The sequence below is a fragment of the Pyxicephalus adspersus genome, chromosome 10 (genome assembly GCF_032062135.1).
Source record: "Pyxicephalus adspersus chromosome 10, UCB_Pads_2.0, whole genome shotgun sequence".
NCBI classification, from domain to species: Eukaryota; Metazoa; Chordata; class Amphibia; order Anura; family Pyxicephalidae; genus Pyxicephalus; species Pyxicephalus adspersus.
Window position 1 is genome coordinate 49,618,457 of NC_092867.1, and position 27,461 is coordinate 49,645,917.

Sequence of the window (27,461 nt, forward strand, 5' to 3'; positions counted from 1 at the left end):
TTACTGCTTAGACTCTGCGCCTTGTCTTTCTTAGGGCTCACACAATTTCTGTCCAAGCCAAAGCACCCCCTAGTGGCCCTGTCTCCCCAAGTGTAACAAAAAGCTTTTCTAACCTTGTTGTACCTGTAAAGGCTTTGGGAAATAACCCTAATTTTACAATTCACTTCATTTTCAAAAGAAAGAAGGTAAGTTGGGGTGTTTTTGATTGACAATATGATTTGTATTATTATTTTGAGGTTACATATAATATATACTATATTTATATGTGTTTTGTTATATGTAACCTGGAAATAATAATACAAATCATATTGCCAATCAATAACACCCCAACTTTTCTTCTTTCTTTTAGTTATGTAATTTATTTCAACCCACATTGATGTGAGTGGGGTGTGGCAAACTAAATAGAACAATAGAGAGAAGTCTATACTCCCATCCCTCTATTGTAACATTCACTCCATTGAAATTTGCCAAAAACATATACTCTTGTAGAAATTTGAGGGAATAGGGAAAAAAATATAATAGAAAACTCAGTTTCTCAGCCACACATGACCCACTAAACATAATTTAAAAATTGTAAATGTATGATATGTATTATTGTACTACTGCAACCACCAAGTTCAGAAAATGCTTTCCTTTTCTCAGCCAAAAAATAGGAAGCTACGATGCAATACACAAAATCAGTCATTTGCTATAATGATCAAAGTTCTGTTGTTTTGCGTGAGGTTTAAAATCTTTAAATTCATGGTTCAAGTGCAAATCCAGACAATTTGGCCAATATTTCACAGTTTTATCAGCAGAAATGGGAAATAACGCAGTTTAAAGAGTTTGCTCCCATTAAAATGAGTCAAAATTCATCAACCCTCACTATAAAATTTTACGCTCTTTTGGAAAGCCAATGAGTTTACCCACTGCAAACTCTGTTGGAGAGCCAATAAGTATACCCATCTCAAATGCTGTTGGAAAGCCAATGAATAAACCCACCTCATCCTCTGTTAGATAGCAAGTAAATACGCCAACCTCGAACTCTGTTGGAGAGACATTGAATAGGCCAGCCTCAAAATCTGTTGGAGAGCCAGTAAATATTCCAAACTCAAATTCTGTCAGAGAGACAGTGAATACACCCATTTCAAACTCTGTTGGAGGGCCAATGAATATTCCCTGCTCAAACTTTCTTGGTGAGTCAATAGGCTTGATTTATTAAAGCTCTCCAAGGCTTGAGAGGATACCCTTTTATCAGTGAAGCTGGGTGATGCAGCAAACCTGGGCTGGATTTACTAAAAGTAATTTGCTATTTGTTAGCAAATGTTTTCAATCCTGGGCCAGATCTATTCCAGGTTTGCTGGATCATCCAACTTCACTAATGAAAGTGTATCCTCTAAAGCCTTGGAGAGCTTTAATAAATCAGGGTACACTTTTTTCAAACTTTGTTGGAGATTCATCAAATACACCTACATCAAACTCTGTTATCAACTTCCTTATCAAATCAAGCCAATTGAGCATGCTAGCCTACAACTCTGGTGAGCCATTGAGTATACCCATCTTCAATTCTCTTGGAGAGCACCCACCTCAACCTCTGTTAAAAAGCCAGTGAGTACACCCAACTTCAAACTCAGTTTGAGAGGCAGTGAGATCACCCACAGTGATAGGAGTGAAACCAAAGACAGACACTCAACAAATGCTATTCTTTACTATATTTCAGCATCGTGACAGCCATAGGGCAGCTGGAGATACTATTGTATTAATATTATTATTATTTGTTTTAATATTATTTAATTATTCATAGTACTACTTTACACAGTATATCTAGATCAATTATATTATTAACTAATGTATTCAATTATTTTCCTATAATAAATGTTTGATAGTTGATGTAAAAATTGAACAAAACAAATTGTTTATAATACTTCATAATTGTATATATATAGTGTGTGTGTGTGTACAAAAAATAATACTGTATTCTGTTTATTATTTGCTGTTTTCGTTTTGTTTTGAAAACTTACAGTATTTACCAATGAAGAATGCCCAAAGGATCTACATTTTTCCCATTGTTCCCAAGGATATTACATAATATTCAGATCAGCCAGGTCTTCCCAGTATAAATATATATCCAGAATCAATTCAGTCACTAACAATGGGTAACAGGAAATCTTTGTAACTTGCTCTTTACCAATTTTATATGTAACCAGTTGTCACATTTTGTCTTGTTAAAACTGGAGATACGAAGCTCGTAAAAGATCTTCCCTTGACATACTGGCACTATATAACCAGCCAAGCAAACATCTTAGCATCTTCCAAGGTTGTCTTGAACAGAGCAAGCTCAGGTAAGAAACTGCTGGTTGGTAAGATTCAATTTCTACCCTAAAGTAATTGACATTCTCACAGAGACTTTTTAAAAAAAAAAATCTTTGAAAAATATATTTTTATTTTTTCTATGTTTAGACTGTCATCTCCCCATTTGTTAATTACTTATAAACTATTATTAAGTAAAATTATAATTATTTTGGTTAATTTATTTATTTTTTGTGACCCTTTGCAAGTAAAGTTGAATAAAAGTAGACGATAAAAGATTTTAAAAAAGGACAGTTAGCTTATCCAGGTAATGTTCTTAAAGTTATACTGGTTTATTTATTTTTATGTAGTATTTATGTTGTGCTTGTTGCTTTTCTAACCTGCTTTCGTTCATGCTTGGAAAATTAGATTTCTATTTTATTTACTTTAAACCCACACAACCTCTTCTCAACAATTGACTCCCTCCTAAACCCCACACCTGCTCCCCCCACAACAACCTTCTCAGCCCAAGACATTGCCACCTACTTTAGAGATAAAATAGACAAAATCAGACATGATGTCTCTGCTCACCGAGCCACTCCAACCATACCCACCCTGTTACTGTGGACAAAGTCTCTTCTCTCATCATCTCCATCTATTACCTGTCCACTTGACCCAATTCCCTCTGATCTACTCCGTGCCCATTCCTCCACCCTGGCCCCTGCCCTAACCGAATTTTTCAACCTCTCCCTTTCTACTGGTAAATACCCCTCAGCTTTCAAACATGCCATAATTCTCCCTATCCTAAAGAAACCCTCACTGGACCCCTCCCTACTCTATAACTACCGTCCTATCCCCCTTCTCCCATATGTCTCCAAACTTCTTGAACCCCTTGTCTACAAAAGACTCACCGATTACCTGAGCACCATCTCTCTCCTTGACCCTCTCCAGTCTGGTTTTAGAGCTGCCAATTCCACTGAAACAGCCCTTACTAAAGTGGCCAATGACCTCATCAGAGCTAAGTCTCAAGGCAACTTTTCCCTGCTTCTTCTCCTTGATCTTTCCTCTGCTTTTGGCACTGTTGATCACCCCCTTCTAATACAAATCATGTGCTCCATTGGTATCAGTGACACTGCTCTCTCTTTGTTTGCTTCCTATCTGTCTGATGGCTCCTTTCAAGTTTCTATCAATGTTAATTCCTCCTCGCCCACTCTCCTCTCTGTTGGTGTTCCCCCAAGGGTCAGTCCTTGGACTGGTTCTCTTTTCTCTGCACACCTCCTCTTTCGGTAGTCTCATATCCTCCTTTGGCTTACAGTACCATCTGTATGCTGATAACACTCAAATCTCTCTGTCCACCCCTGACCTGTCTCCCTCACTCCTTGATAAGGTCTCATGCTGCCTGTCAGCCATCTCATCATGGATGTCTGACCGATTTTTGAAACTCAACCTGGATAAAAGAGAACTCATCATCATCCCCCCCTCAAATTCCAAATCTCCCCCTGACATATTTTTAACTGTTAACAATACTGGTATGCAACATCTCCAAAATCCGCCCCTACCTGTCCCCTGTGACCACTACACTCGTTGTACATGCTCCTATCATCTCTCGTCTGGACTACTGTAACCTCCTCCTCTCTGGTATTCCACTAACCTTACTCTCTCCTCTACAATCTATTATGAATGCTGTAGCCAGACTTATCCATCCTTCCCACCCTCCTCCCCTCTCCTTGCAGATCTCTACACTGGCTTTCATTTCACCTTAGAATCAAATTCAAGCTCCTGTGCTTTGCCTTCAAATCCCTATACAGGTATTGTCCCACTCTCTCCTCTCCTCCAATGACCTACTAATGACTTCATCACTCATAACCTCATCACACACACGGATACATGACTTCTCTAGAGCTGCCCCAACTCTCTGGAATGGTCTTCCTCGTCTTATTCGGCTTGCTCCTACTTTCTGCTCATTTAAAGAAGCACTCAAAACCCATTTTTCAAACTTGCCTACCCATCTTTTTCGGTCTTTTGAAACCATCACTACTTCCCACCACTACATACCTCCCATCCTATTGTGTGTACATTCCCCCACCTACTAGATTGTAAGCTCTTCGGGGAAGGGTCCTTTGCTCCTGTATCACTGTCTGTATTCGTCTGTTATTTGCATAATATGCATATTATGTTGGCGCTATATAAATCCTGTTTATTAATAATAATAATAATAATAGTTATTAGATTTGCTGTTTTAAAGTCTGCATAAAGCCATTTTTTTCTCTTTGTGCCCACTTCTCTTTATGTTCAAGAATAAAAATGCAGAAAGTAAATGGATATATTTCCCAAGCTTGACAATATCCTCAGAACATGATTAGCCATTAGAACGTTTTTCCTTTCCTTCATGAGGTGACCATTATCGACCTCTTTCCACTTTCTGGCCCAGTGGCATTATTTAAGCAGGGTGGACTGGCATACACAAGCTCTATTTTTTATGAATTTATGTGTCCATTGGAAAATAGAAAATATTTCATTGTCCCTATTAGAAACAAAATTCCTTGTATTAAAATTCATGTTCCCTAGAAAGGATAAACTGATATTGTAAATAAATGTTTATAAGAAAAAAATCTGTTTGACTTTAATTGGTGTTATTCACTCTTTGACAGATGGTTTCGGCCAATATGGATATACCCAAAACTGGGTACAAACAATATTTAGTGAAAAGGACGGTCTATACCGAGACAAACTTTCAGGAAGAAAATGAAAAGAAAGAAAATATCCAGAAAACATTTCGTGAAAGAGTGAGAAATAGCTCCAGGTAAGCTTTTCTTTTAAGAATTTAGAATGTATATTATATTATTATTAATATAAACACTAAGTCCATTCCAAACCTTTATATTTTTTGGTATACGTAAGGAATATAGGGGAACACCAATTCCTTCACCCTCACCCTTTTTTGTAAAAAGTATTGAATTGCAGGATTTAAGGACTTAGGGGATGACTAAAGAGTTTCTACCTATAATTAAAATATCTCTATTGAGTAGACCAGCCCTTTGGTAAAACATAAATATGCTTAGTAAAACATAAAACAAATAAATACATAAATAAAAGTACAGCAAGTAAAATAAAATAAAAAATTACTTCTAGTAACAAAGGTAAAGTATTAACATGTGTGGGCCCCTAAAGAGCCCAATGTTCTATATGTTCTTTTTTTTTTTTTAAGTTGTCAAGTCCTCCTTGACTCCTGATACAGAAAATTCTACAATTCTAGGAAAATTGGGAAATACAAAGACAAAATATTCGCACATAGGGAGAAGAGAAGAGGATTAGGTCATGTCATCAAAAAATGCATTTTGATCTTTCCACCCCAAGACTGCTGGCTGTGAACTGAAGGAGAAGCAGCAGACTACTTAGGCAATGCATTTTGCTCTCTCATTCTATTAGCATATAATATACAGTTTTTTCCTTTTACACCAGATTGGCTCCCAGTCCTCCCCCCCCCCACCCCCCTCTATGTTTTACTGTTGCTGTAGGGGATTACGTTATTTTCTGAGGGGCCATACAACCCACTGGTATAAAGATATATGAGCAACTTTATTGTGCAAGTATCAAAGAGTTTTTAAATCTAATAAAAGTAGTTTAAAAAGTATGGGATTTTGAAATCAACAATTAAACATCAATTGTATTTGTAGCAAGATAATTATGAGTGATAACATATCATAGTAAAGCCGTTCTTAGTAATGTATTGTTACAACACGTTTCACATACCTGCATCCTCTTCCTCAGGAAATTGATAAACACTGAAAAGGTAAGTAACAGAATTTCAAGAGGCAGGACTTTTTATTAAACCAGGAGAAATTTTTTATATCAACATATAATGTTGTGATAATGTAAGTGATATAGTTACCCAACTAAGGCTTTCATTTATTGAAACTCCCCAAGACTGGAAAAGATGATTCCACAACCATGAAATAGATCTGGTTCAGGACTGAAAGCATGGGTAAACCAGCAAACCTGGAACGGATCTGGTCCAGGACTATAAACCAACTAATAGCAAATGATTTTTAAGAAATCTATTTAAGATTTGTTGAATTCTTTGGGTTCACCCATGAAGTCTCCAGTCTTGGAGAACTTTAATAAATTAGTCCCCATGTGTTGAGGATAAATCCACTTAATAAACTGACTTTGTCACAGTGAACATTTGACTTCATTTTTGGCTTTGATCCAATTTGTCCTATAATTTGAAATTTTTACTATGAACCCAATGAAATATGCATTTGACAGATTCCCCAAAAAGCAACATGGATGCTCCCTTCCCCCATAGCTCTTATTCATATTTTTTCTGCTACTACATTACACCATCCAGCCGCCTAAAGCAGGTTAGTTCTGGATACGAGGAAGAATGTGAGTCATTAAATGGCCATATGACTTATGTAACTTATTCTATATAACAGTGCTAGGCCAATCAGTAAGAAAGTAAAAACTAAATAAGTAAGAAATAGCCACACAGGGAGAGGTTATAATCCCATATTACCTATGATATAAGTACTAGTAGAAAAAACAGGGTGGATCCTAATAACTTGACAAAGTAGTATTGGGGGGGGGGGGGGGGAATTGAGGATGTGGTAACTGAGATAGGTGAACCTACTGCTTTGCCCACCATTATTTTAACGAAGATAACCTATACAGTTTGATTTCCCTTCCACTGATGGAGCAAATGTACAAGCGGTACAAAAAGGCCCCACTGCACACTAACTTTGAGATCCTCCTCCAATCCAAAGCTACCCTATGAAATCCTTTACAAAACACTGTCACAGTGTAGATGGTTGACATGGCACTACCTTCTACGAGTAGACTGAGAAATGGCAGTGCCTCTATTATTTTCAGTCTAAGACCACAAAAGAGGTAGGATAAATCTTACATAGTCCTTCACTCACCCCCAAGCCTCCTAGAGGCTATGGGGTCAGTAGAAACTTTTTAGCCAACTTTTCATTGAAACAAGAAATTTATAATATACATAGAATGTACTAATGGAGAATTTCACTGTTTCTCAAGCTATGTGGTTTTCATGTGCTTGTTTTTAACAATAAAAATTGTATAGCAAACTCATTGAAGAGAAGAATGTTGGACTGCAAGGAATACATACAATGATTAGGTTAATATATAACTCTGAAGTGCCTATAAAGTTGTTTATTGGCTATCATATACCCATCAAGGAGTAACAAACAAGTATAAAAAAGATAATTTATTTAAAACCAACCGACCACATAACTGTCTCTATTTTTGCATAGAGGTAAAGTTAATACATAAAAAGACACTAAGGTTGTTTATGGCATAGAAACACAGAAAAACATCAGGGCTTGACTTTTCTTTGGACACACTAGTTCCTATAAGACTATTGCACAGGTGCCAGAATCTTTTCCTTTGCTTTCTTACCCTCTCCTCCACTGTACCCATCCAGTTCTTACACAGAATGTGCATTGCTAATGCCATATATAAGCAGGGAGCATGTCTGTTCTATTGCTCTAATGCTGGAAAGAGGATTGTGTATAAGGTCAAGATTTGACTGTCAGTCATATAAAAGCCAGCACTTTTGCATATTTTAATGCAGCAGTGGTGGAAGTCATCTATATACCACAGAAAGTGGACAGTGTAAAAGAGAATTGCCTAGCCTTATTTAGACACACATTTGTTCCTCAAGGTGATCATTAGTGGTCCAGATGGTGAGAAGGAGACAGATGACAGAGTTTGGGTTCTTGCACATCTGGAGAGAAGATATAGAATATATGCAGAAGGTTACATAAATTTAAGAGAGATCAGAAAAGCTTCAGAGGCAATGAAAAGGCATGGTGGGGGGGGGGGGGAGGCATAGAGGTATTAAAGAGGCACAATGGCTGGAGGGTGGCAAATGTTAATAAAATAAGTACAAGTTTGAAATCCACAATGCTGAGAAGCTGAGAAGCCATAAGGTAACAGTCCTCTGTTCCCTTAAAAAGGGCTTTGCCAAAACTATTTGAAAAATGACAAAGCTATAGTATTAATAGGTTAAATGTCAAATTTTATTTCAATGTCCACACAAATCAACCATACTGGGTTGCAGAAGAACCAGTTGCAGATACTGTGTGAGCACTCAACAGGCATATGAGCATAAATTCAGAACAGGCATCCAATTACCCAAAACCCAATGGGTGTAAAACAAGGTACACTCAACTGATAAAACCATGAATACAGATGGGAAAAGAAAAGTAGGGACCTGTCTTATGGATTATGTGAAAATGCATGAAACCCTACACACTTGGATTGTATTTTTTATGATAAAATTGAACAATAGGCACAGGTAACAAAATAAAGCCTTAAATAAATGTAACCACCAATGGTTTGTAGTCAAAACAATAACTTACTACTATGTTCCAATATATTTCTTTCAATGTATGCAGCTGTTCATCCAAAAAGGTACTCCAAATCATCAAATCCCTATTCCCGATACTAGACTGGTTTCCAAAATATCGATGGAAAGAATGGATCGTCCATGATATCATCTCTGGGGTCAGCACAGGACTTGTGTCTACCTTGCAGGGTGAGTTATATCGAAATGACAACTCTTGGTCTTCACATTTTTGCAATATTGAGCCCGAATCTTCATTTACTTTAACAAATTCCTGAGCTGTAGTGCCATTTGATTCACCATGGGCAATAGTAAAGGCCTTGGCAGATATGTGTTCTTAGGAACATCCATACAAAAATTATGGTGGATCAAATATATATATTATATACTATGTTCAGCAGCTAGGATTAAAAAATGGAAAGCTTTGACTCACACATTGGACACTTGCCAAACATGGATTGACCATATACCAGTGATAACACAGCATTCTAGGACATTTTATGATAATACTATAAACTATAGAATGTGAAATGACTGTGACCTCCAGCAAGCTTGGATTCTCCTGATAGTATTTTCTGTTTATTGCCCTATCTAATCATTTTATGTTGGTGTCAGATGTTGAAACTTGTTTCAAGATATCGCTGGATACTAGGAATGATTGGGCAATTTTTGGTGATTTAACATCATATACCATTGGCATAATTTTAAGGTCATTTAAAAGCCACTAACACAGTTTCATTGCCAAAATTGTTTTATTCTTCTTATTATTATTATTTGTCATTTTTTACATTAAAGTATAATGGGGAAACTTTTGAGACAATACTAGGTTCATGAGCTTTGTAATTAGACTATATACAAACTACATATAGTTGAATATATATATATATATATATATATATATATATATATATATATATATATTTATATAATAAATCAGGGCATGTGTATGAAAAAATATAATTTAGGAATCCTAGATCCTTCCCCATTCCAGTACAGTCCCCATCTCCCCATCCCCTTTTATCCGGATGCACCACCCGGCACTTTTCAGTAACAACCCGGCTATTTTTTGGTGGTTACTGAAAAATTGTGTCAAAATACATGGGCCACGACCTGCCTAAAACCCACCAGCTTAAAAAAATGGTTGTTTGAACACCTGATACCCACATAAAATGTTTGATATATATATTTTGGTTATAATACAGACAACTCGGTCGGCTCAGTCCAAGCTTGCCAGAGGTCACATTCATATACTATAATTTGAACCATCACAATAAAAAGTCCTAGAATTTTATTATCTTATCTCAGTTATATGGTCCATCAAGTGTCCATGCACGTGAGTCAAAGCTTTCCATGTTCTGTGTTATAGGTGGAAGGTTCCTTGTCTGGGTTTGTTCATAACTAATCATTATATAATATTGAATATGCAGAGGTCCGCAGTGGTAGGGAAAAGCTATTCTAATTTTAAATAGATTTATATATAGAAATAGAGGATTTATAACCCTTATCAGGTTATTACTGCTTGTGTCCTTGTTTGGGACAAATGACCTGATTTTTTTGTCGGTGAGTGAAATCTAAAAATTTTTAGGAGGCATTGTCTAAATAAGTCTGTTCGGGTAACAAATGTCAGAGGTGAAATTTCTTCTCATCCTGTGGTGTACCTATTGACAGTAAGTGTCTGGCACAGAAGGAAATTATTTTTTTACACAGGTTTTACCCTTCTCTGCTTTCTCTAATAATAATAATAAAAAAATGGGAAAAGGGGGAAATTATCATTCTGGAACAAATACCTGTGTAGGAAAAGTTTTATCATTAACCAGGATAAGGTGTTCTATGGTATCTGTATTTCCCAACAAAATTTCCTCGATGGTTCTGCAAAATTTCAGCAAACCGGATCGCGAAACCATCGGAAGATCAAGGAAATTATAACAGGAGGATTCAAGGGGGGATTCACAGGATACCCTGGGAATCCTCCTGTTTGCAATCCCCGGGCACTAGAGGTTAATTAACCTCTAGTGCCCAAGGGATCACACACTGTTCTCAATTAATGCAGATGCATTCATTAAGAAGATCCCCGGGCACTAGAGGTTAATTAACCTCTAGTGCGCTGGGGATTGCACACTGTTCACAATAAATGCAGCGGCAGCTGCATTCAACTTTTGCTTGGAGTCAACTTTTGCTTAGAGTCACATTTTTCACTCCTCCCCATATAGGTCTCAAAAATATCTCTACTGTTTTTCTTTCTGAACATGACCAACTTCAAATGTTACTTCTTCTTGGACAGGAACTCATCAGATCATAGGCTCCTTCCTATTCTTGTGCCTATTCGAGTGGATCGAATGTTATTTATTATCTCTGTAGATGGGCTTCCTGATCTCAGATTCCATTGGGTCTGATCTATTAACACTCTCCAAGACAGGAGAAGATAGACTATCATAGGAGAACCTGGGTGATCTCCAGTTTAAGAGAACTTTAATAAATCAGACCCATTGTGATACCTTCATTTTCAGCCTGATGTTTCTTTAAAACCCCCTTTTCATAATATATTTGCATTTCCTTTAAACTAGTTGTTCTATTGATGGTGACTATTGCCACTGAGAAAGAAAACTATTCTCCAAGTGGTAAATGTTCAAGTGAAGGCACCTGTTGTGATGACAACTATCTACGAGGGAAATGTCTCAATTCATTGAGATTTCATCTCACTCTAGTAAACCAGGGTTACATATGATGGGAGTGTTTGTTATTTTAAATTTAATGGGTGTTATTGCCTTCAATCCCTTCAGGACCTATGTATTTAAACAGTCTATAAATTCACCAATAAAAGCAACTAAATGTCACGTTTCACATTCTATGTGCACATTTCCCAATGCAAGGATATGTTTCACTTCATATTCTCCTTGGATGCCACAGTGTAAGTTTGGTATTAGGTAACCCTAAACTAAAATATAGATCAACACTGCTGTAGTACAAAACTATAAAAGACACATACTAAGGTAAGTTAGCTGTTCACAAACTTAACAAAAGACACATACTAAGGGAAATTAGCTGTTCACATAGCAAAGTGATTTACTCCTTTTTAATGAATATGTCACTTAGCTTAGTAAATGGAGTAGTAAATGAAGCTCTCTTAGTCTAAAAAAAAGTCTACATGAAGTAGATACATCAGTGAAAAAGTGTTTAAAATGCTTTAAATTTAAATTATCGCTTAATTATGGCTCTTCTAAAACCTGGACCATGGGCAGACACACTACTGGGCCTTATTTATCAAAGATCTCCAAGACTGGAGAAGATAGATTATCATGGGAAAACCTGGGTAATCAAGCAAAGCTAGAATGGATCTGGTCAAGGATTAAAAGCATTTGCCAAATAATAGCAAATTCAACCAATTCAAGGTTTGCTGGACCCCCCAGCTTCTCCCTTGATGGCCTATCTTTTCTACTATTGGAGAGCTTTATCAACTTAGTCCCAGTGTCTCTTGAAAGGTTAGGCAGAACAGTATTCACTTGGCAGTCCCAAACCCCAGTCCCTACATACTCCAGTTAATTGGATCTGTTTCTTGTTAACTAGAGTTTGGTGCCAAAATAAGGTCAGGAAGCTGTTTGGAGATGTTACATATTGTATTTACCATCACAGAACACGTCCAGCTAAATATTAATAAATACTAATAGCTTTGGTCCCCTACCACAGACTTTCATCTCCAAATCATACACCGATAGCAACAACAGTTTTTTTGATATTGGCTTGTTCATTTACCAGTAACTCATACCATGCATTACTCTGTGCTCCATATTTTAAAAAATAAGTTCATCTTCTAGTTATACTTACACTTGCACAAAGAGATAGTGTGGTTACTAAAACAGTGAGACTGATATGTTGAGTTGAGAAATCTTCATCAACCATGCCTTACATCAAATCAAGCCTTAGGTTTCATTCTTCAGAACAAAAGCAGATAAAACTATGCAATTAGCTCTGCAGAACGTATAATAATTTTTCATTTTATTTTTTAAAGGTTTTCTTCATTCTTACATCATTCTTAGAAAGCAGACATACAAATTGCTGTAGTAAACAAATCTTTGACATTGGAATGTCTTTAAAGCCTATCTATGTATTTAAAATGATTGTTTTTCAGAATGCAAACCTTAAAAATGAATAGTAATACATTACCCGGGGGGGGGGGGGGGGCAAACAGGGAGTAAATGTAGATGTTATCAAACTTGGTGTTGTTTAAAATCTGTATGCTGGATCTTTCCCCAGGATCTTCTAAGAAGGAGTATGAAGTGAGTCTAGCGTAGGCTGATCAGGTGGTAGTTAGGACAAACAGTATAAATGACTCAAAGTAAAACTGAATACTTTGCCTTAAAGTCTTATGAATGTTATAGGTAATGATTTAGATTACTTTCTCACTGGATTTTGTTTTTTTTAATTCTAGGTTTGTCTTTTGCATTGCTGGCATCCGTTCCTGTTGGATATGGTCTGTACTCATCTTTCTTCCCTGTAATAATATACCTGTTCCTGGGGACATCCAGACATCTTTCCATCGGTGCGTAAATCAGTTTGGTAATATTATTCTCCTATTTGGTAAATGTAAAAATCCCATGGACATTGCACAAGTGTTGTTGCATACAACCATGTTTTGGCTGGATCATATAATGACTTTATGGTGGTGGACAGATCACTGCTAGCTTACGTACCCCTAGGGGAATACTTATAGAACAATTTATTAAAAAAAAAAAAAAATAAGGCAATTGTTTTTGATTTTTCCAAATAAGGTTATCTAGAGTTTGCCTATAACACATTACTTTTGAACTCTCTGTTTTGGCTTTGGGACAAAATAGGCGAAAGGGCTTAAAAGGGAAATGTATTTTAAGGACAAATGTTCAAACTTTGGGCCTGGTTTATTCTCCCTAGAGGTAACCCCAAGTGTGACTCGGGGTAGAAAAAAGTTGCTAAAAGTGGTAACCCCGAGTCAGACTCGGGGTAGGTAAACCTATGGGAAGGTTAATAAATGGAGCGCTTACCTGAACCGCTGGCGTCCTGCGCTGTCCATTGCTGCGATCTCCATCTTGTTTCTTCTTCCTCCGGCCGGCTTCTGCATCTGATGAGTCACCAGGGAGTTCCCGGTGAGGTCGGTGTGTGTGTACGTTGCAGGCGGGGCGGGAAATTCAAAATCCATTTGTATTGCATTCAATACAAAATAACTGTATTGAGTGCAATATATTGGATTTATATGTGTAAAAGCAGTACATTGTTTTCTAGAACATTTATTTTACAGTATATATATATTAGTATGAGTACAATATGTTTTTTTTTTAAATATATGGATTTTTTAGTTTATTCAATTTATTGTTTTTACATGATTTTGTGTTTCAAACTTTTTTATACTCATACTATTATATTATACTGTAAAATAAATTTTCATGAAAAACAATATACCGCTTTTAGACATATAAAACCAAAAAGAAATGAACTCCTAGGGAGGTTAATAAAACTCGCCAAGACTGGAGAAGAAACACTTTTATCATTGAACCTTGATGATTCAGCAAACCTAGAATGGATTTCCTGAAAAATATTTGCTATTTGTTAGCAAAGGTTTTCAATCCTGAACCAGATCCATTCCAGGTTCACTGGATCACCCGGGTTCACTGATGAAAGTGTATCTTCTCCAGTCTTGAGGAGCTTTATTAAATCAGGCCCTTTGAAGCTGTCCATGGGACAGAGCTAATAAAGTGAAAATGGGGAGACAATCGACAGACGTTGACAGAGACAATCATTTGAGTCTTCATGAATGTCTGATTTTAATAAAAAGATATTTGTTGGCATACAATGCAATAATGTTGTGGTAATATCAGCTTATTAAACTTTTGTTTTCCTTTAATAATTCAACAGGGCCGTTCCCAGTGGTCAGTTTGATGGTTGGTGCAGTAGTTCTTCAACTAGCTCCAGAATCTGACTTTAAATTGAACAATGGCACGGCTGGAGAGAACAGCACAGATTTGGACAATGAAAAAATGAATGAATACAGGGTTTTAGTATCTGGAACACTCTGCTTCCTAATTGGAATCATACAGGTAAAGTGTCTGATGAACTAAGAATAAAAAAAGGTCCATCTTGTAAAGGGTCAGTCTACCCAAAACCTCTGTTTCTGACCATTTTGGTTCATCTGCTCCTCCTGTTCCTTTTTACATAAGGAAAACTAGAGTAAAAAATCATTTGTAATGGCAGGGACACCTCATATTGAGTACAACAGTGTTTATTTGTCATGGAGTTTTGTAAAAGAAAAAAAAATCCTTGCAGTCTAAACACGCTGCTAGGGATGAGTGAGATTTAAAAGTTCGGTCTCGCGGCATATCGGGCCTTTCTCGCTTACCGAACATTTAAGCAAGAAAGACCTTGTGATTCGCCATGAGCTCGTGTTCTCACCAAACAACAGAGGGAGCAAGAATGCAGGGGGCAGGAACGGCGACTATTTCCGGTGAATCATTTGCTCCCAGGATGCACAGCAAGGCCCAGCAGCCCAATCAGGAGAGATCTGAGCACAGGCATATATACAGGGAAAGAGGGAGGGGTTTGTCACTCCATCTTGTGTTCTGTGTGAAGGAAAGAAGCAGGGAGAGACAGGGACAGGTTGGGAGCCTACTGTATATTTGGAAAAATATAGATTTTGCAGTTTTTGGTGCTAAAAGGCAGAAACATTTCTATCCTACTCTCCAAAAAATACAGATATTTCATTCTGATACCACTTGCTATCTATCAAAAAAGCCAGAAAAATGTCTTTATATCTTTCAAAAATATACAGATATTTCATTCTGATACCACTTGCTATCTACCAAAAAGGCCAGAAAAATTTCTTTGTTACTCCAAAAAAAAAAATACAGATATTTCATTCTGATACCACTTGTTATCTATCAAAAAAGCCAGAAAATTTCTGTAGTTCTCTAAAAAAGTACAGATATTTCATTCTGATAGCACTTGCTATCAAAAAAGACAGAAACATATCTGTATTACTCTCAAAAATATACAGATATTTCATTCTGATACCACTTGCTATCTATCAAGAAAGCCAGAAAAACGTGTGTATTTCTTTAAAAAAATACAGATATTTCATTCTGATGCCACTTGCTATCTAGCAATAAAGCCATAAAAATGTCTGTATTACTCTCAAATAAATACAGATATTTCATTCTGATAGCACTTGCTATCCATCAAAAAAGCCAAATAAATTCTCAAAAACAATACAGATATTTCATTTTGATACTACTTGCTATGTATCAAAAAAGCCAGAAAAAAATGATGTATTACTCCAAATGAAAATGCAGATAATTCATTCTGATGCCACTTGCTATCTACCAAAAAAGCCAGAAGAATGTCTGTATTTCTCTGAAAAACATACAGATATTTTATTCTGATACCACTTGCTATCAATCAAAATAGCCAGAAAAATTTCTGAATTACTCCCAACAAAATACAAATATTTCATTTTCATACCACTTGCTAACAAAAAAGCCAGAACAATTTCTGTGTCTCTCAAGAAAATACAGATATTTCATTCTGATACAACTTGCTAACTATCAAAAAAGCCAGAAAAAATATGTATTTTTCTCAAGAAGATACAGATATTTCAATCTAATACTACTTGCTATCTATCAAAAAAGCCAGAAAAATCTGTATTACTCAAAAACATACAGATATGTAATTCTAATACCACTTACTATCTATCAAAAAAGCCAGAAAAATGTATGTATTTCTCTCAAAAAATACAGATATTTTATTCTACCACTTGCTATCAAAAAACAGCAACTTTTCTGTATTACTCTCAAAAAAAAAAATGCAAATATTTCGTTCTGATACCACTTGCTATCTATTAAAAAAACATGAAAAAGTTTTGTATTACTCTCAGAAAAATATAGATATTTCATTCTGATAGCACTTGCTATTTATCAAAATAGCCAGAAAAATTTCTGTACTACTCCCAACAAAATACAAATACATTTCATATCACTTGCTAACAAAAAAGCCAGAAAAAAATCTGTATTTTTCTCAAGAAGATACAGATATTTTAATCAGATACCACTTGTTACCTATCAAAAAAGCAAGAAAAAATTCAGTATTATTCTTAAAAAACACATATATTTTATTCTGATACCACTTGCTATCAAAAAAGCCAGAAAAAAATTCTGTATTACTCTCAATAAAATACAGATATTTCATTCTGATACCAGTTGCTAACTATCAAAAAAGCCGGAAAAATTTCTGTATGTCTCTCAAGAAAATACAGATATTTCATTGTGATACCACTTGCTATCTATCAAAAAAGCCAGAAAAATTTCTGTATTACTCTCAAAAAAATACAGATATTTTATTCTGATTCCACTTGCTATCTATCACAAAAGCCAAAAAAAAATTCTGTATTTCTCTCAAAAAAATACAGATATTTTATTCTACCACTTGCTATAAAAAAACAGCAACATTTCTGTATTACTCTCAAAAAATGCAGATATTTCATTCTGATACCACTTGATATCTATCGAAAAAATAAGAAAAATTTCTGTATTACTCTAAACAAATATAGATATTTCATTCTCAAAGCACTTGCTATTTATCAAAAAAGCCAGAAAAATTTCTGTTTTACTCTAAAAAAAATACAGATATTTCAGTGTGATACCACTTGCCATCAAAAAAGCCAGAAAAATTTCTGTATTTCTCTCAAAAAATACAGATATTCCCTTCTGATACCATTTGCTATCAAAAAAGCCAAAAAAATTTCTGTATTTCTCTCATAAAAATACAGATACTTCACTCTGATACCACGTGCTATCTTTCTTTAAAGCCAGAAAAATTTCTGTATTACTCTCAAAAATATACAGGTATTTCATTCTGATACCACTTGCTATCTTTCAAAAAGCCAGAAAAATCTGTGTATTTCTTTAAAAAAAAATACAGATACTTCTTTCTGATGCCACTTGCTATCAAAAAGCCAGAAAAATTTCCATATTTCTCTCAAAAAATACAGATAATTCCTTCTGATACCATTTGCTATCAAAAAAGCCAGAAAAATTTCTGTATTTCTCTCATAAAAATACAGATACTTCACTCTGATACCACGTGCTATCTTTCTTTAAAGCCAGAAACATTTCTGTATTACTCTCAAAAATATACAGTTAATTCATTCTGATACCACTTGCTGTCTTTCAAGAAAGCCAGAAAAATTTCTCAGTTACTCTCAAAAAATACAGATATTTCATTCTGATGCCACTTGCGATCTAGCAAAAAAGCCAGAAAAATTTCTGTATTTCTCTCAAAAAAATACAGATTTTTCATTCTGATACCACTTGGTATCAAAAAAGCCAAAATAATTTCTCAAAAAATACAGATATTTCATTTTGATACCACTTGCTATGTATCAAAAAAGCCAGAAAAAAATTATGAATGTCTCTCAAGAAAATACAGATATTTTATTCTGATACCACTTGCTATCTAACAAAATGAGCCAGAAAAATGTCTGTATTACTCTCAAAAAAATACAGATATTTCATTTTGATACCACTTGCTATCCAAAAAGCCAGAAAAAAAATCTGTATTTCTCTTATTAAGATACAGATATTTAATTCTGATACCATTAGCTTTCTATCAAAAAAGCCAGAAAAGTTTCTGTATTATTCTTAAAAAATACAGATATTTCATTCTAATACCACTTGATATCTATCAGAAAAGCCAGAAAAAAAATCTTTAATACTGTCAAAACATACAGATTTTTCATTCTGATACCGCTTGCTATCAAAAAACCCAGAAAAATATGTGTATTACGCTAAAAAAATACAGATATTTCAGTGTGATACCACTTGCCATCTATCGAAAAAGCTAGAAAAATTTCTGAATTACTCCCAAAAAAATACAGATATATTAATTCTGATACAACTTGCTATTTAATAAAAAAGCCAGAAAAATTTTTTTAATACTCTTAAAAAAATATACAGATATTTCATTCTGATACCACTTGCTATGTATTAAAAAAGCCAGAAAATTTTCTGTATTACTCTCAAAAACATACAGATATTTCATTCTGATACCACTTGCTATGTATCAAAAACCCAGAAAAATGTATGTATTTCTCTTAAAAAAAATAGATATTTAATTCTATTTGCTATCAAAAATACAGAAAAAAATTCAGTATTACTCTCAAAAAAATAGATATTTTGTTCTGATACGACTTCCTATCTGTCAAAAAAACTGAAAAATTTCAGTATTACTCTCAAAAAATACAGATATTTAATTCAGATAGCACTTACTATCAAAAAAGCCAGAAAAAGGTGTGTATTTCTTCCAAGAAAATACACATATTTCATTCTGATACCACTTGCTATCTATCAAAAAAGCAAGAAGAATTTCTGTAATATTCTCAAAAAAATACAGATATTTCATTCTGATACCACATGCTATCAAAAAGCCCGAAAAATTTCTGTATTACCCTCAAAACAAATACAGATATTTCATTCTAATACCACTTGCTATATATCAAAAAGCCAGAAAAAAAATCTTACTCTCAAAAAAACAAAGATATTTCATTCTGATACCACTTGCTATCTATCAAAAAAGCCAGAAAATTTTCTTTATTTCTCTGAAAATAATACAGATATTTTATTCTGTCACCACTTGCTATCTGTAATGCACGCGGGTGTGGACCCACCGTGCCACTGACTGGGTATGCTCCGGAGGGGCTTAACTAAGCCGCTACCTGGTCTTCACTAGAGCCTTTGATGGTGAGGATAGGCTTGGGCCGCAGGGTAGCTGCCAGGTGCCACTCTGGAGCGATCCCTGGGTCAGTGGCAGCTGACCAGAGGGATCAGGGTACTCGGTGCAAGCGCCAAGGGGGCTTGCGTGGTCAAGAGGGAGGTGGCAATCAGACAAAGTCCAAAAACAAGGTCCAAGGTCAGGGTCAGGCGGCAATCAGGCAAAAAACCATAAACATAATCCGAGGTCAGGGTCAGGCGGCAAACAAGCAAAGTCCAAGGGTTCAATAAACAAGGTCCAGTACACAGCAAAGCAGACAAAAGAAGCACCTGTGCACCAGGAGTTAGACAGGCTAAAACCATGAGATTGCTCAGGCAACTTCCTGTTGTAGGAAGTGCCTTTAAATACCTGCAGAGATCCAGCCATAGGCTGTAGAAACAGAGGGCGTGTATGTGTTGCCTCATAGATGAAGAGAGACACACCTACGCCAGCTCAAACACCAGTGCAAGTCTCCAGCAGGAAGGAAACTCTGGCATGGAACACAGATAGTGGGGTTACGCTACCTGAAAGATAGGACCCGACGCCCATTCCTGCAATTAGAAGCAGCGGCGCCGGCATGACCCGCAGTGCTAACACTATCTATCAAAAAAGCCAGAAAAATGTCTGTATTACTCTAAAAAAAATAGATCTTTCATTCTACCACTTGCTATCTAGCAAAAAAGCCAAAAAAATGTTTTTGTGTTACACTTAAAAATATACAGATATTTTATTCTGATACCACTTGTTATCAAAAAAGCCAGAAAAATTGTCAGTATTTCTTTCAAAAAATACAGATATTTCATTTTGATAACACTTGCTTTCAAAAAAGTTTAAAAAAATTCTGTATTTCTCTCAAGAAATCACAGATATTTCATTCTGATACCACTTGCTATCTATCAAAAAAGCCATAGAAATGTCTGTATTACTCTCAAAAAAACACAAATATTTCATTCTGATACGACTTGCTATCAACAAAGCTAGAAAAATTTCTGTACTACTCTCAAAAAAATACAAATATTTCATTCTGATATGACTTGCTATCAAAAAAGCCAGAAAAATTTCTGTATTACTCTCAAAAAAAGTACTGATATTTCATTCTGATACCACTTGCTATTTATCAAAAAAGCCAGAACAATTTCTGTATTACTCTAAAAAAATACAGATATTTCATTCTGATACAACGTGCTATCTTTTAAAAAAGCCAACAAAAATTATGTATTACTGTGAAAATAATATAGATATTTCATTCTGATACCACTTGCTATGTTTCAAAAAATCCAGAACCATTTCTGTATTACTCTCAAGAAATACAGATTTTTCATTCTATTACCACTTGCTATGTTTCAACAAATCCATAAAAGTTTCTGTATTACTCTCAAGAAATACAGATATTTAATTCTGTATTTCTCTGAGAAAAATACAGATAATTTATTGTGATACCACTTGCTATCAAAAAAAGCCAGAAAAAATTATTGTTTACTCTCCAAAAAAGAGATATTTCATTCCGATACCACTTGCTATCAAAAAATCCAGAAACATTTCTGTAATGCTCTCCAAAAAATACAGATACTTCATTTTGATTCCACTTGCTATATATCAAAAAAGCCAGAAAGTTTTCTGTATTTCTCTGAAAAAAATAGAGATATCTCATTCTGATACCACTTGCTATCTATCAAAAAAGCCAAAAAAAACCCTGTATTTCTCTCAAAAACATACTGATATTTAATTCTGATACCACTTGCTACCTAGCAAAAAAGCCAGAACTATTTCTGTATTACACTTAAAAAAATTCAGATATTTCATTCTGAAACCACTTGCTGTCCATCAAAAAAGACAGGAAAAAATGTCTGTATTATTCTCAAAAAAATAGATATTTCATTCTGATACCACTTGCTATCTAGCAAAAAAGCTAGACATTTTTCTGTATTACACTTAAAAATATACAGATTTGTTATTCTGATTAGTGTTGATGTTCCAATTCGGGTTGTCCCTATATTCGGCCCGAATATGGCTGTTCGAATTCGGGTAGACCCGACCCGAAAAGAACGGGATTCGACAGCAAAAATTCGGGAGGAAAAAAAAAAAAAAATTTTTTTTTTCTTAAATTATTAATTTCTTATGTGTTTTTTATTTTAAACTTGTTCTTTTTTTATTTTTTACAGGTTATCCGACAATGACATTGTGAATCCTAATGTCATTGTGGGATTCCTGGACCGTGGGAACTGTGCGGTCACAGCTAATTGAAAGCAGGTGACTTCAATTAGCTGTAACCGCAGGCAATACGAGGGCAATAGAGGTTGAATGGAGATTCTATCTCCATTCATACCTCTACTGCTCTGTGATTGGCTGAGAAATAGGAAACCCTGATGACAGCTTAAGCATCATCAGGGTTTCCCTTTCCTCAACCAATCACAGAGCAGTAGAGGTTTGAATGGAGATAGTATCTCCATTCAACCTCTATTGCCCTCGTATTGCCTCCAGGATCAGTGGAGCAGAGCTGTCAGCATAGTAAAGCTCTGCTGATTGCTCTGCTCCCTGAGTTGCTGAGGAAAGGGAAATCCTGATGATGCCTTTGCTTGATTTGACAGGTGCTCTTTAATCTTCATGTGAAGTACAGGGGTATGTAATAGTAATATGTATCTTTTTATAATGTATCTTTTTATGTATCCTTTTACAATGTATCTTTTTATAATGTATCTTTTTATGTATCCTTTTACAATGTATCTTTTTACAATGTATCTTTTTATGTATCCTTTTACAATGTACCTTTTTACATCTGTTTGGAGGCTCTAGAAGCTCTACACAGTGCTGAAAAAAAACCCTAATTGTTCCTCCCTTTGACTTTAATTGTGTTCGAATTCGATGTTCGACCACCCAAATTTTTTGCTATATTCGAGCGAATAGTTGCCGAAGCGAATAGTGAGCTATTCAACCAACACTAATTCTGATACCACTTGCTTTAAAAAAAAAACAGAACAAATTTCAGTATTTCTCTCAGGAAAATACAGATATTTCATTATGATACCACTTGCAATCTATCAAAAAAGCCAGAAAAATGTCTGTATTACTCTCAGAAAAAAACAGATATTTCATTCTGATACCACTTGCTTTAAAAAAAGCTAGAGAAATTTCTGTATTACTCTCAAAAAATACATATATTTTATTTTGATACCACTTGCTATCTATCAAAAAAGCTTTCTTTATTACTTCTAAAAAAAATACAGATATTTCATTTTGATACTACTTGCTATCAAAAAATCCAGAAAAAATTCTGTATTTCTCCCAGGAAATCACAGATATTTCATTCTGATACTACTTGCTATCTATCAAAAAAGCCATAGAAATGTCTGTACTACTCTCAAAAAAATACAAATATTTAATTCTGATACGACTTGCTCTCAAAAAAGCTAGAAAAATTTCTGTATTACTCGAAAAATAAAAATACAGATATTTAATTCCGATACCACTTGCTAATAAACAAGCCAGAAAAATTTCTGTATTTCTCTGTAAAAAAATACAGATTTTTTTCTGATACCACTTGCTATCAAAAAAGCCAGAAAAGTTTCTGTATTACTCTAAAAAAAATACCAATATTTCATTCTGATTTCATTCTGATACCACTTGCTATCTATCAAAAAAGCCAGAAAAATGTATGTGTTACTCTAAAAAAAACAAAAAACAAATATTTCATTCTGATACCATCTGCTATCTATTAAAAAAGCCAGAAAATTGTCTGTATTACCCTCAACAAAAATGCAGATATTTCAGTCTGATACCACTTGCTATCTATCTATCTATCTATCTATCTATCTATCTATCTATCTATCTATCTATCTATCAAAATCGCCAGAAAAAAGTCTGTATTTCTCAAAAAATACAGATATTTAATTGTTTGATACCTCTTGCTATTTACCAAAGAAGACCGTTTGGTACAGGTGCATTTTTGCCCAAATAAATAAAAGATGAGAGGTAGACGCAGGAGACGGCGTGGCGTTGGGTGACCTGCCGCATCTGACAGGGGCCATACACCCCGGGAGTCTGCAACTGTGGGACAGCAGCAGCAGCAGCAAACTGTTAGAGGCAGCAGCACAAAATGTCAAACAGGTCAGGGATGTGTGTGGAGCACCAGTATGCTGGCAGACTACAATCATACAGCCACTTCATGTGGAGAGTATTGTGGACTGGGTCTCAGGGACCTCAAGTGCAGCAGGCTCTTCTTCTGCAGCTGACTCTTCTTTCCAGCACAGCCATGACAGGAGCAAAGACAGGAGTTAGCGTGGCTATGGTGCCTGAACCTCCCGATGACTCTCCCTTGTTGTTTGACAAACAACCTGAGGATCTGTCATTGCGAATTTCAGAGCAGGAGGCAGACTTTGAGCCCCTTAGAGAGTGTGGTCAGCACTTGCTGTGCTAGGGTTCTGCATCAGTGGCTGCATTTGCAGAGGTTGGCTTAGATGAAAATGAGGATGATGATGACCATGATGTTACCTGGGAACCACCAGCAGTTCTGAAACAGATGTAAGGAAAGGCAGCAGCAACAGCAGCAACAGACTGGGGATGGAAGGGGATGCAAATCTGCCTCATGTTAGTCCCAAAGAACACACAGACGAGTAGGCACAAGCAGTGGAACAGTGCATCCTGTGCCACAGGCAGATTCGCAGAGGACAGGCTAGATCACATTTGAGTACAACATCCCTGCTTTCCCACATGCGCAAGGACCACAAACCAAAGTACTTGCGAAGGAAATGCAACCACATCATCATCTCCTCTTCCACCTCCATTGACTCCTCCAACTGTCATTGCTACTAGGTCTCAGGAGGTTGGTGCCAGCCAGACTTCCAGCTGCGAGGAAGTATCAGCTTCTGGCCGCAGGTTTCGGCTTCAGCTCCCCTAGGTTCCAGTCCCTTCAGCTCACTCTATCAGAGTTCTGCTCAAGGCATCAGGCTATGGGCCCAACCAACAAGAGTCATTGAGCTCAATTCATGTCTAGCCACACTATTGGCCTTGCAGCTACTGCCGTATAGCATTGTGGACTCGGGTCCCTTCCGTGACCTGATAGCCTGTGCCGGGCGGTGGTGGAACATACCAACCAGGCATTACTTCTCCCACACAGCTGTACCCAGTTTACATGCACATTTAATGGGTAACCTTTCCCAGGCATTGGCATTCTCGGTGTTCAGCCAAATCCACGTCACCATGGACAGCTGGACAACCAGGCACAGAGTGGGACGCTACCTGTCCTTCACTGCTTACTGGGTGGCCTTGCATTGCTCAGTGGGTGGCAGTCTGCAAGAGGCATTGCAGCACCTGGTACCCCCGCCAAGGGGTGTGGTGGGAAAGCATGGGCCACCCCAGTCCTTTTCCTCCTCCTCCTTCATTCCTTCTACCTGCAAACCCTCTCTTTTCGACACTCCTCCTGAAAGGCTAGCAGCGGAGGACACTGTGGTTAAGCAGGCACGCCACTACGGCTCCCTCAAGCACACGTGTTGCCAGGCAGTGCTGAAACTGGTGTCCTTGGGGGAGAAAAGTCACACGGCCAGACAACTCTTGTTCACTTTGCATAGAGAGGTTGAGGCTTGGCTGATGCCCCCCCGGATCACAACAGGCAACGTAGTGTGCACCAACAAGGCCAAACTTGTGGCCGCGCTGCGCATGGGACGCATAACACATGTGCACTGCACGTACTGAACCTGGTGGTACAGAAGTTTCTCCGCACGTACCCAGGACTGCAGGACTTACTGAGACAGGCTCGCTCCATCTGCAGTTATGTCCGCCTCTCCCCTACTGCCGCCACGGCGCTTAGCAAGATCTAGCACCAACAGAGGCTGCCACCGCATAGACTGATTTGTGACACTGTACCTAGATGGAACTCCACCGTGCACATGCTCCAGCATCTGTGTGAGCAAAAGCTGGCCATCCGCCATTACTTGGTCAGCGTGGTGCATGAAGACAGCGGGGCCCTTGGTATAGCCACACAACCGAGCTATTTTAGCAGTGACCAGTGGCTGCAGATGGAGACACTGTGCAAGGTACTGGCCCCCTTTGAGCAGGCCACAAACATTGTGAGTCGGGAGCGGTCAAGCTGGAACGATGTCATACCCATCATCTTTCTGCTTGATAATACCCTGTGTGGGCTGATGGAAAGTGGCCATGGGAGAGGAGAGGAAGAAATGGGGGAAAAGGATGAGGGTGACATTACACTCTATAGCACACAGCCAGCATCAGGAGGAGCAAGAAGGGACACAGGCCAGCATCAGGAGTTTCAAGAGGAGGAGGAGGAAGATGATTATGATGATGATGATGGGGAGACCATGTTGGGGCTGCTGGACAGGACCCGTCTAACCTGCATTTGTGCTGTCACGCCCCACGCATTGTGCCGGCAATGGAACAACATGAACTGCTGCAGCTTGAAGAGGAGGAGGTGGGTGATGAGGAGGAAGATGTTTTGGCACCTACTGAGGGACTGGAGGAGGATGAGCCCAGGGAACCCTTCTTTCATATGTGTGTCCACATGTTGCAATGCCTACGGAGGGACCCCCGCATTTGCAGCATCAAAAACCAGGTTGATTACTGGCTAGCCACCCTTCTGGATCACAGCTACAAAGACAAAATGTCACAGTTTCTACCCAACCCAGTGCAAGATAAAGAAAAGGTGACCCGCCTTTATGCAACCGGCTGTGTGAGGAGTTTCATGCACCATGTTCCACACAGGGAGCTCAGAACACCGCCTCCACCATATACTCCTGTAGTGGCGGCAGCAGCAGTATCAGCAGTAGTGTCAGCAGGCCGGACACATCCAAAAGTGTAGGCCAAGGCGGGGGGGGGTTTTTGGATGCCTGACGAAACCTGATGCAGCCACCTCAAACAAGTGAAGTGCAGCCATCGAGAACTGATGAAGCGCATGGTGCACGATTACGTTGGCTCTTTTCAGGCTGGTGGTGTTGACGACAGCAGTTATGAGGAGGATGCCTATCCTGACAGTAGTGATGCCATTAATTTTTGGGTAAACAGGCTTGAAATCTGCCCGCAGTTGGCACAATATGCCATCAAGCCTCTTTCGTGCCCGGCATCCAGTGTTCTCTCCGAAAGAACCCTCAGTGCCACTGGCTAAGTGGTCACAACCGATCATGGACCACCGATCATGACTGTCAATGGAAAATGTCAATCTCCTCACCTTCTTGAAAATCAATGGAAGGTGGGTTACTAACAACTATCATATCCCCACTACAGATGTCACTGATTGACTGACACAAGTACCCACTGGCCAACCAAGATGCCTCTGTGAACCCACACTGCTCCTGTGCTCAGTCTGTGGCTGTCTATCACCAAACACCCTGTCAGCTGAGCCTGCCTTGGTTGAATTTTTCCGATAGTTATCGCAACGTCCAAGGGTGGCATTCTTCGCCAGTGTCATGCCTGCCATTGTGCCAGCTAGCAATTTTCTTTACATTTCTGCTGCTTCTGGGAGGCCAACAGCAGAGGAAAACCCCCAGTAATGCCACACTAATATTTACCATTGCCTTTGCCTAATTTTTCAGATAAGTATTGTAAGATTGAGGGTTGGCATTCATGTCATCCACTTCATGATGCAAACTAGCAATATTGTCTACCTTCCTAACGCTTCACAGACCACGCACCACAGACCACAGCAACAGTGCTGGCACACAAAACCTCTTGGTCTGGCCCTTCTACATTTATTCATATATTTCATATTCATATATTCATTCACAAATTTCATATATTTTGCATTACACACTTTGGGGTGGCATTGACAATGCACTACACCCAGCTCTAGATGCCAGTTACTAATGGCGTCCACGCTCCGTCTCAGGGTCCACCGCTTCTTCCTCGTGCTGTTGCTGTTGCCACCTTCCCAGTACTCCATTCACAAAAATTGTATTACACACTTCTGGGTGTCATTAGCGATGCACTACACCCAGCTCTAAATGCCAGTTACCAATGCGGTCCACACTCCGTCCAAGGGCCCACCGCCTCCTCCTCCTGCTGTTGCTGCTGCCGCCTGCCCAGTACTCCGATGCACGATGCACTACACCCAGCT

At 37.5% G+C, this 27,461-nt stretch overlaps 1 protein-coding gene across 1 annotated transcript in view; it reads left to right on the top strand.

The window, feature by feature from the left end:
- Window positions 1-2,296: 2,296 nt before the first annotated feature.
- LOC140339416 (pendrin-like) overlaps window positions 2,297-27,461 on the top strand; it is a 68,224-nt gene continuing 43,059 nt past the window's right edge. The window contains exons 1-5 of the mRNA XM_072424118.1: window positions 2,297-2,321; window positions 4,920-5,071; window positions 8,691-8,830; window positions 13,065-13,175; window positions 14,522-14,703. Of these exons, the coding sequence (XP_072280219.1) occupies window positions 4,920-5,071; window positions 8,691-8,830; window positions 13,065-13,175; window positions 14,522-14,703 (585 nt within the window). The 5' untranslated portion in view covers window positions 2,297-2,321. The remainder of the gene's footprint in view (window positions 2,322-4,919; window positions 5,072-8,690; window positions 8,831-13,064; window positions 13,176-14,521; window positions 14,704-27,461) is intronic.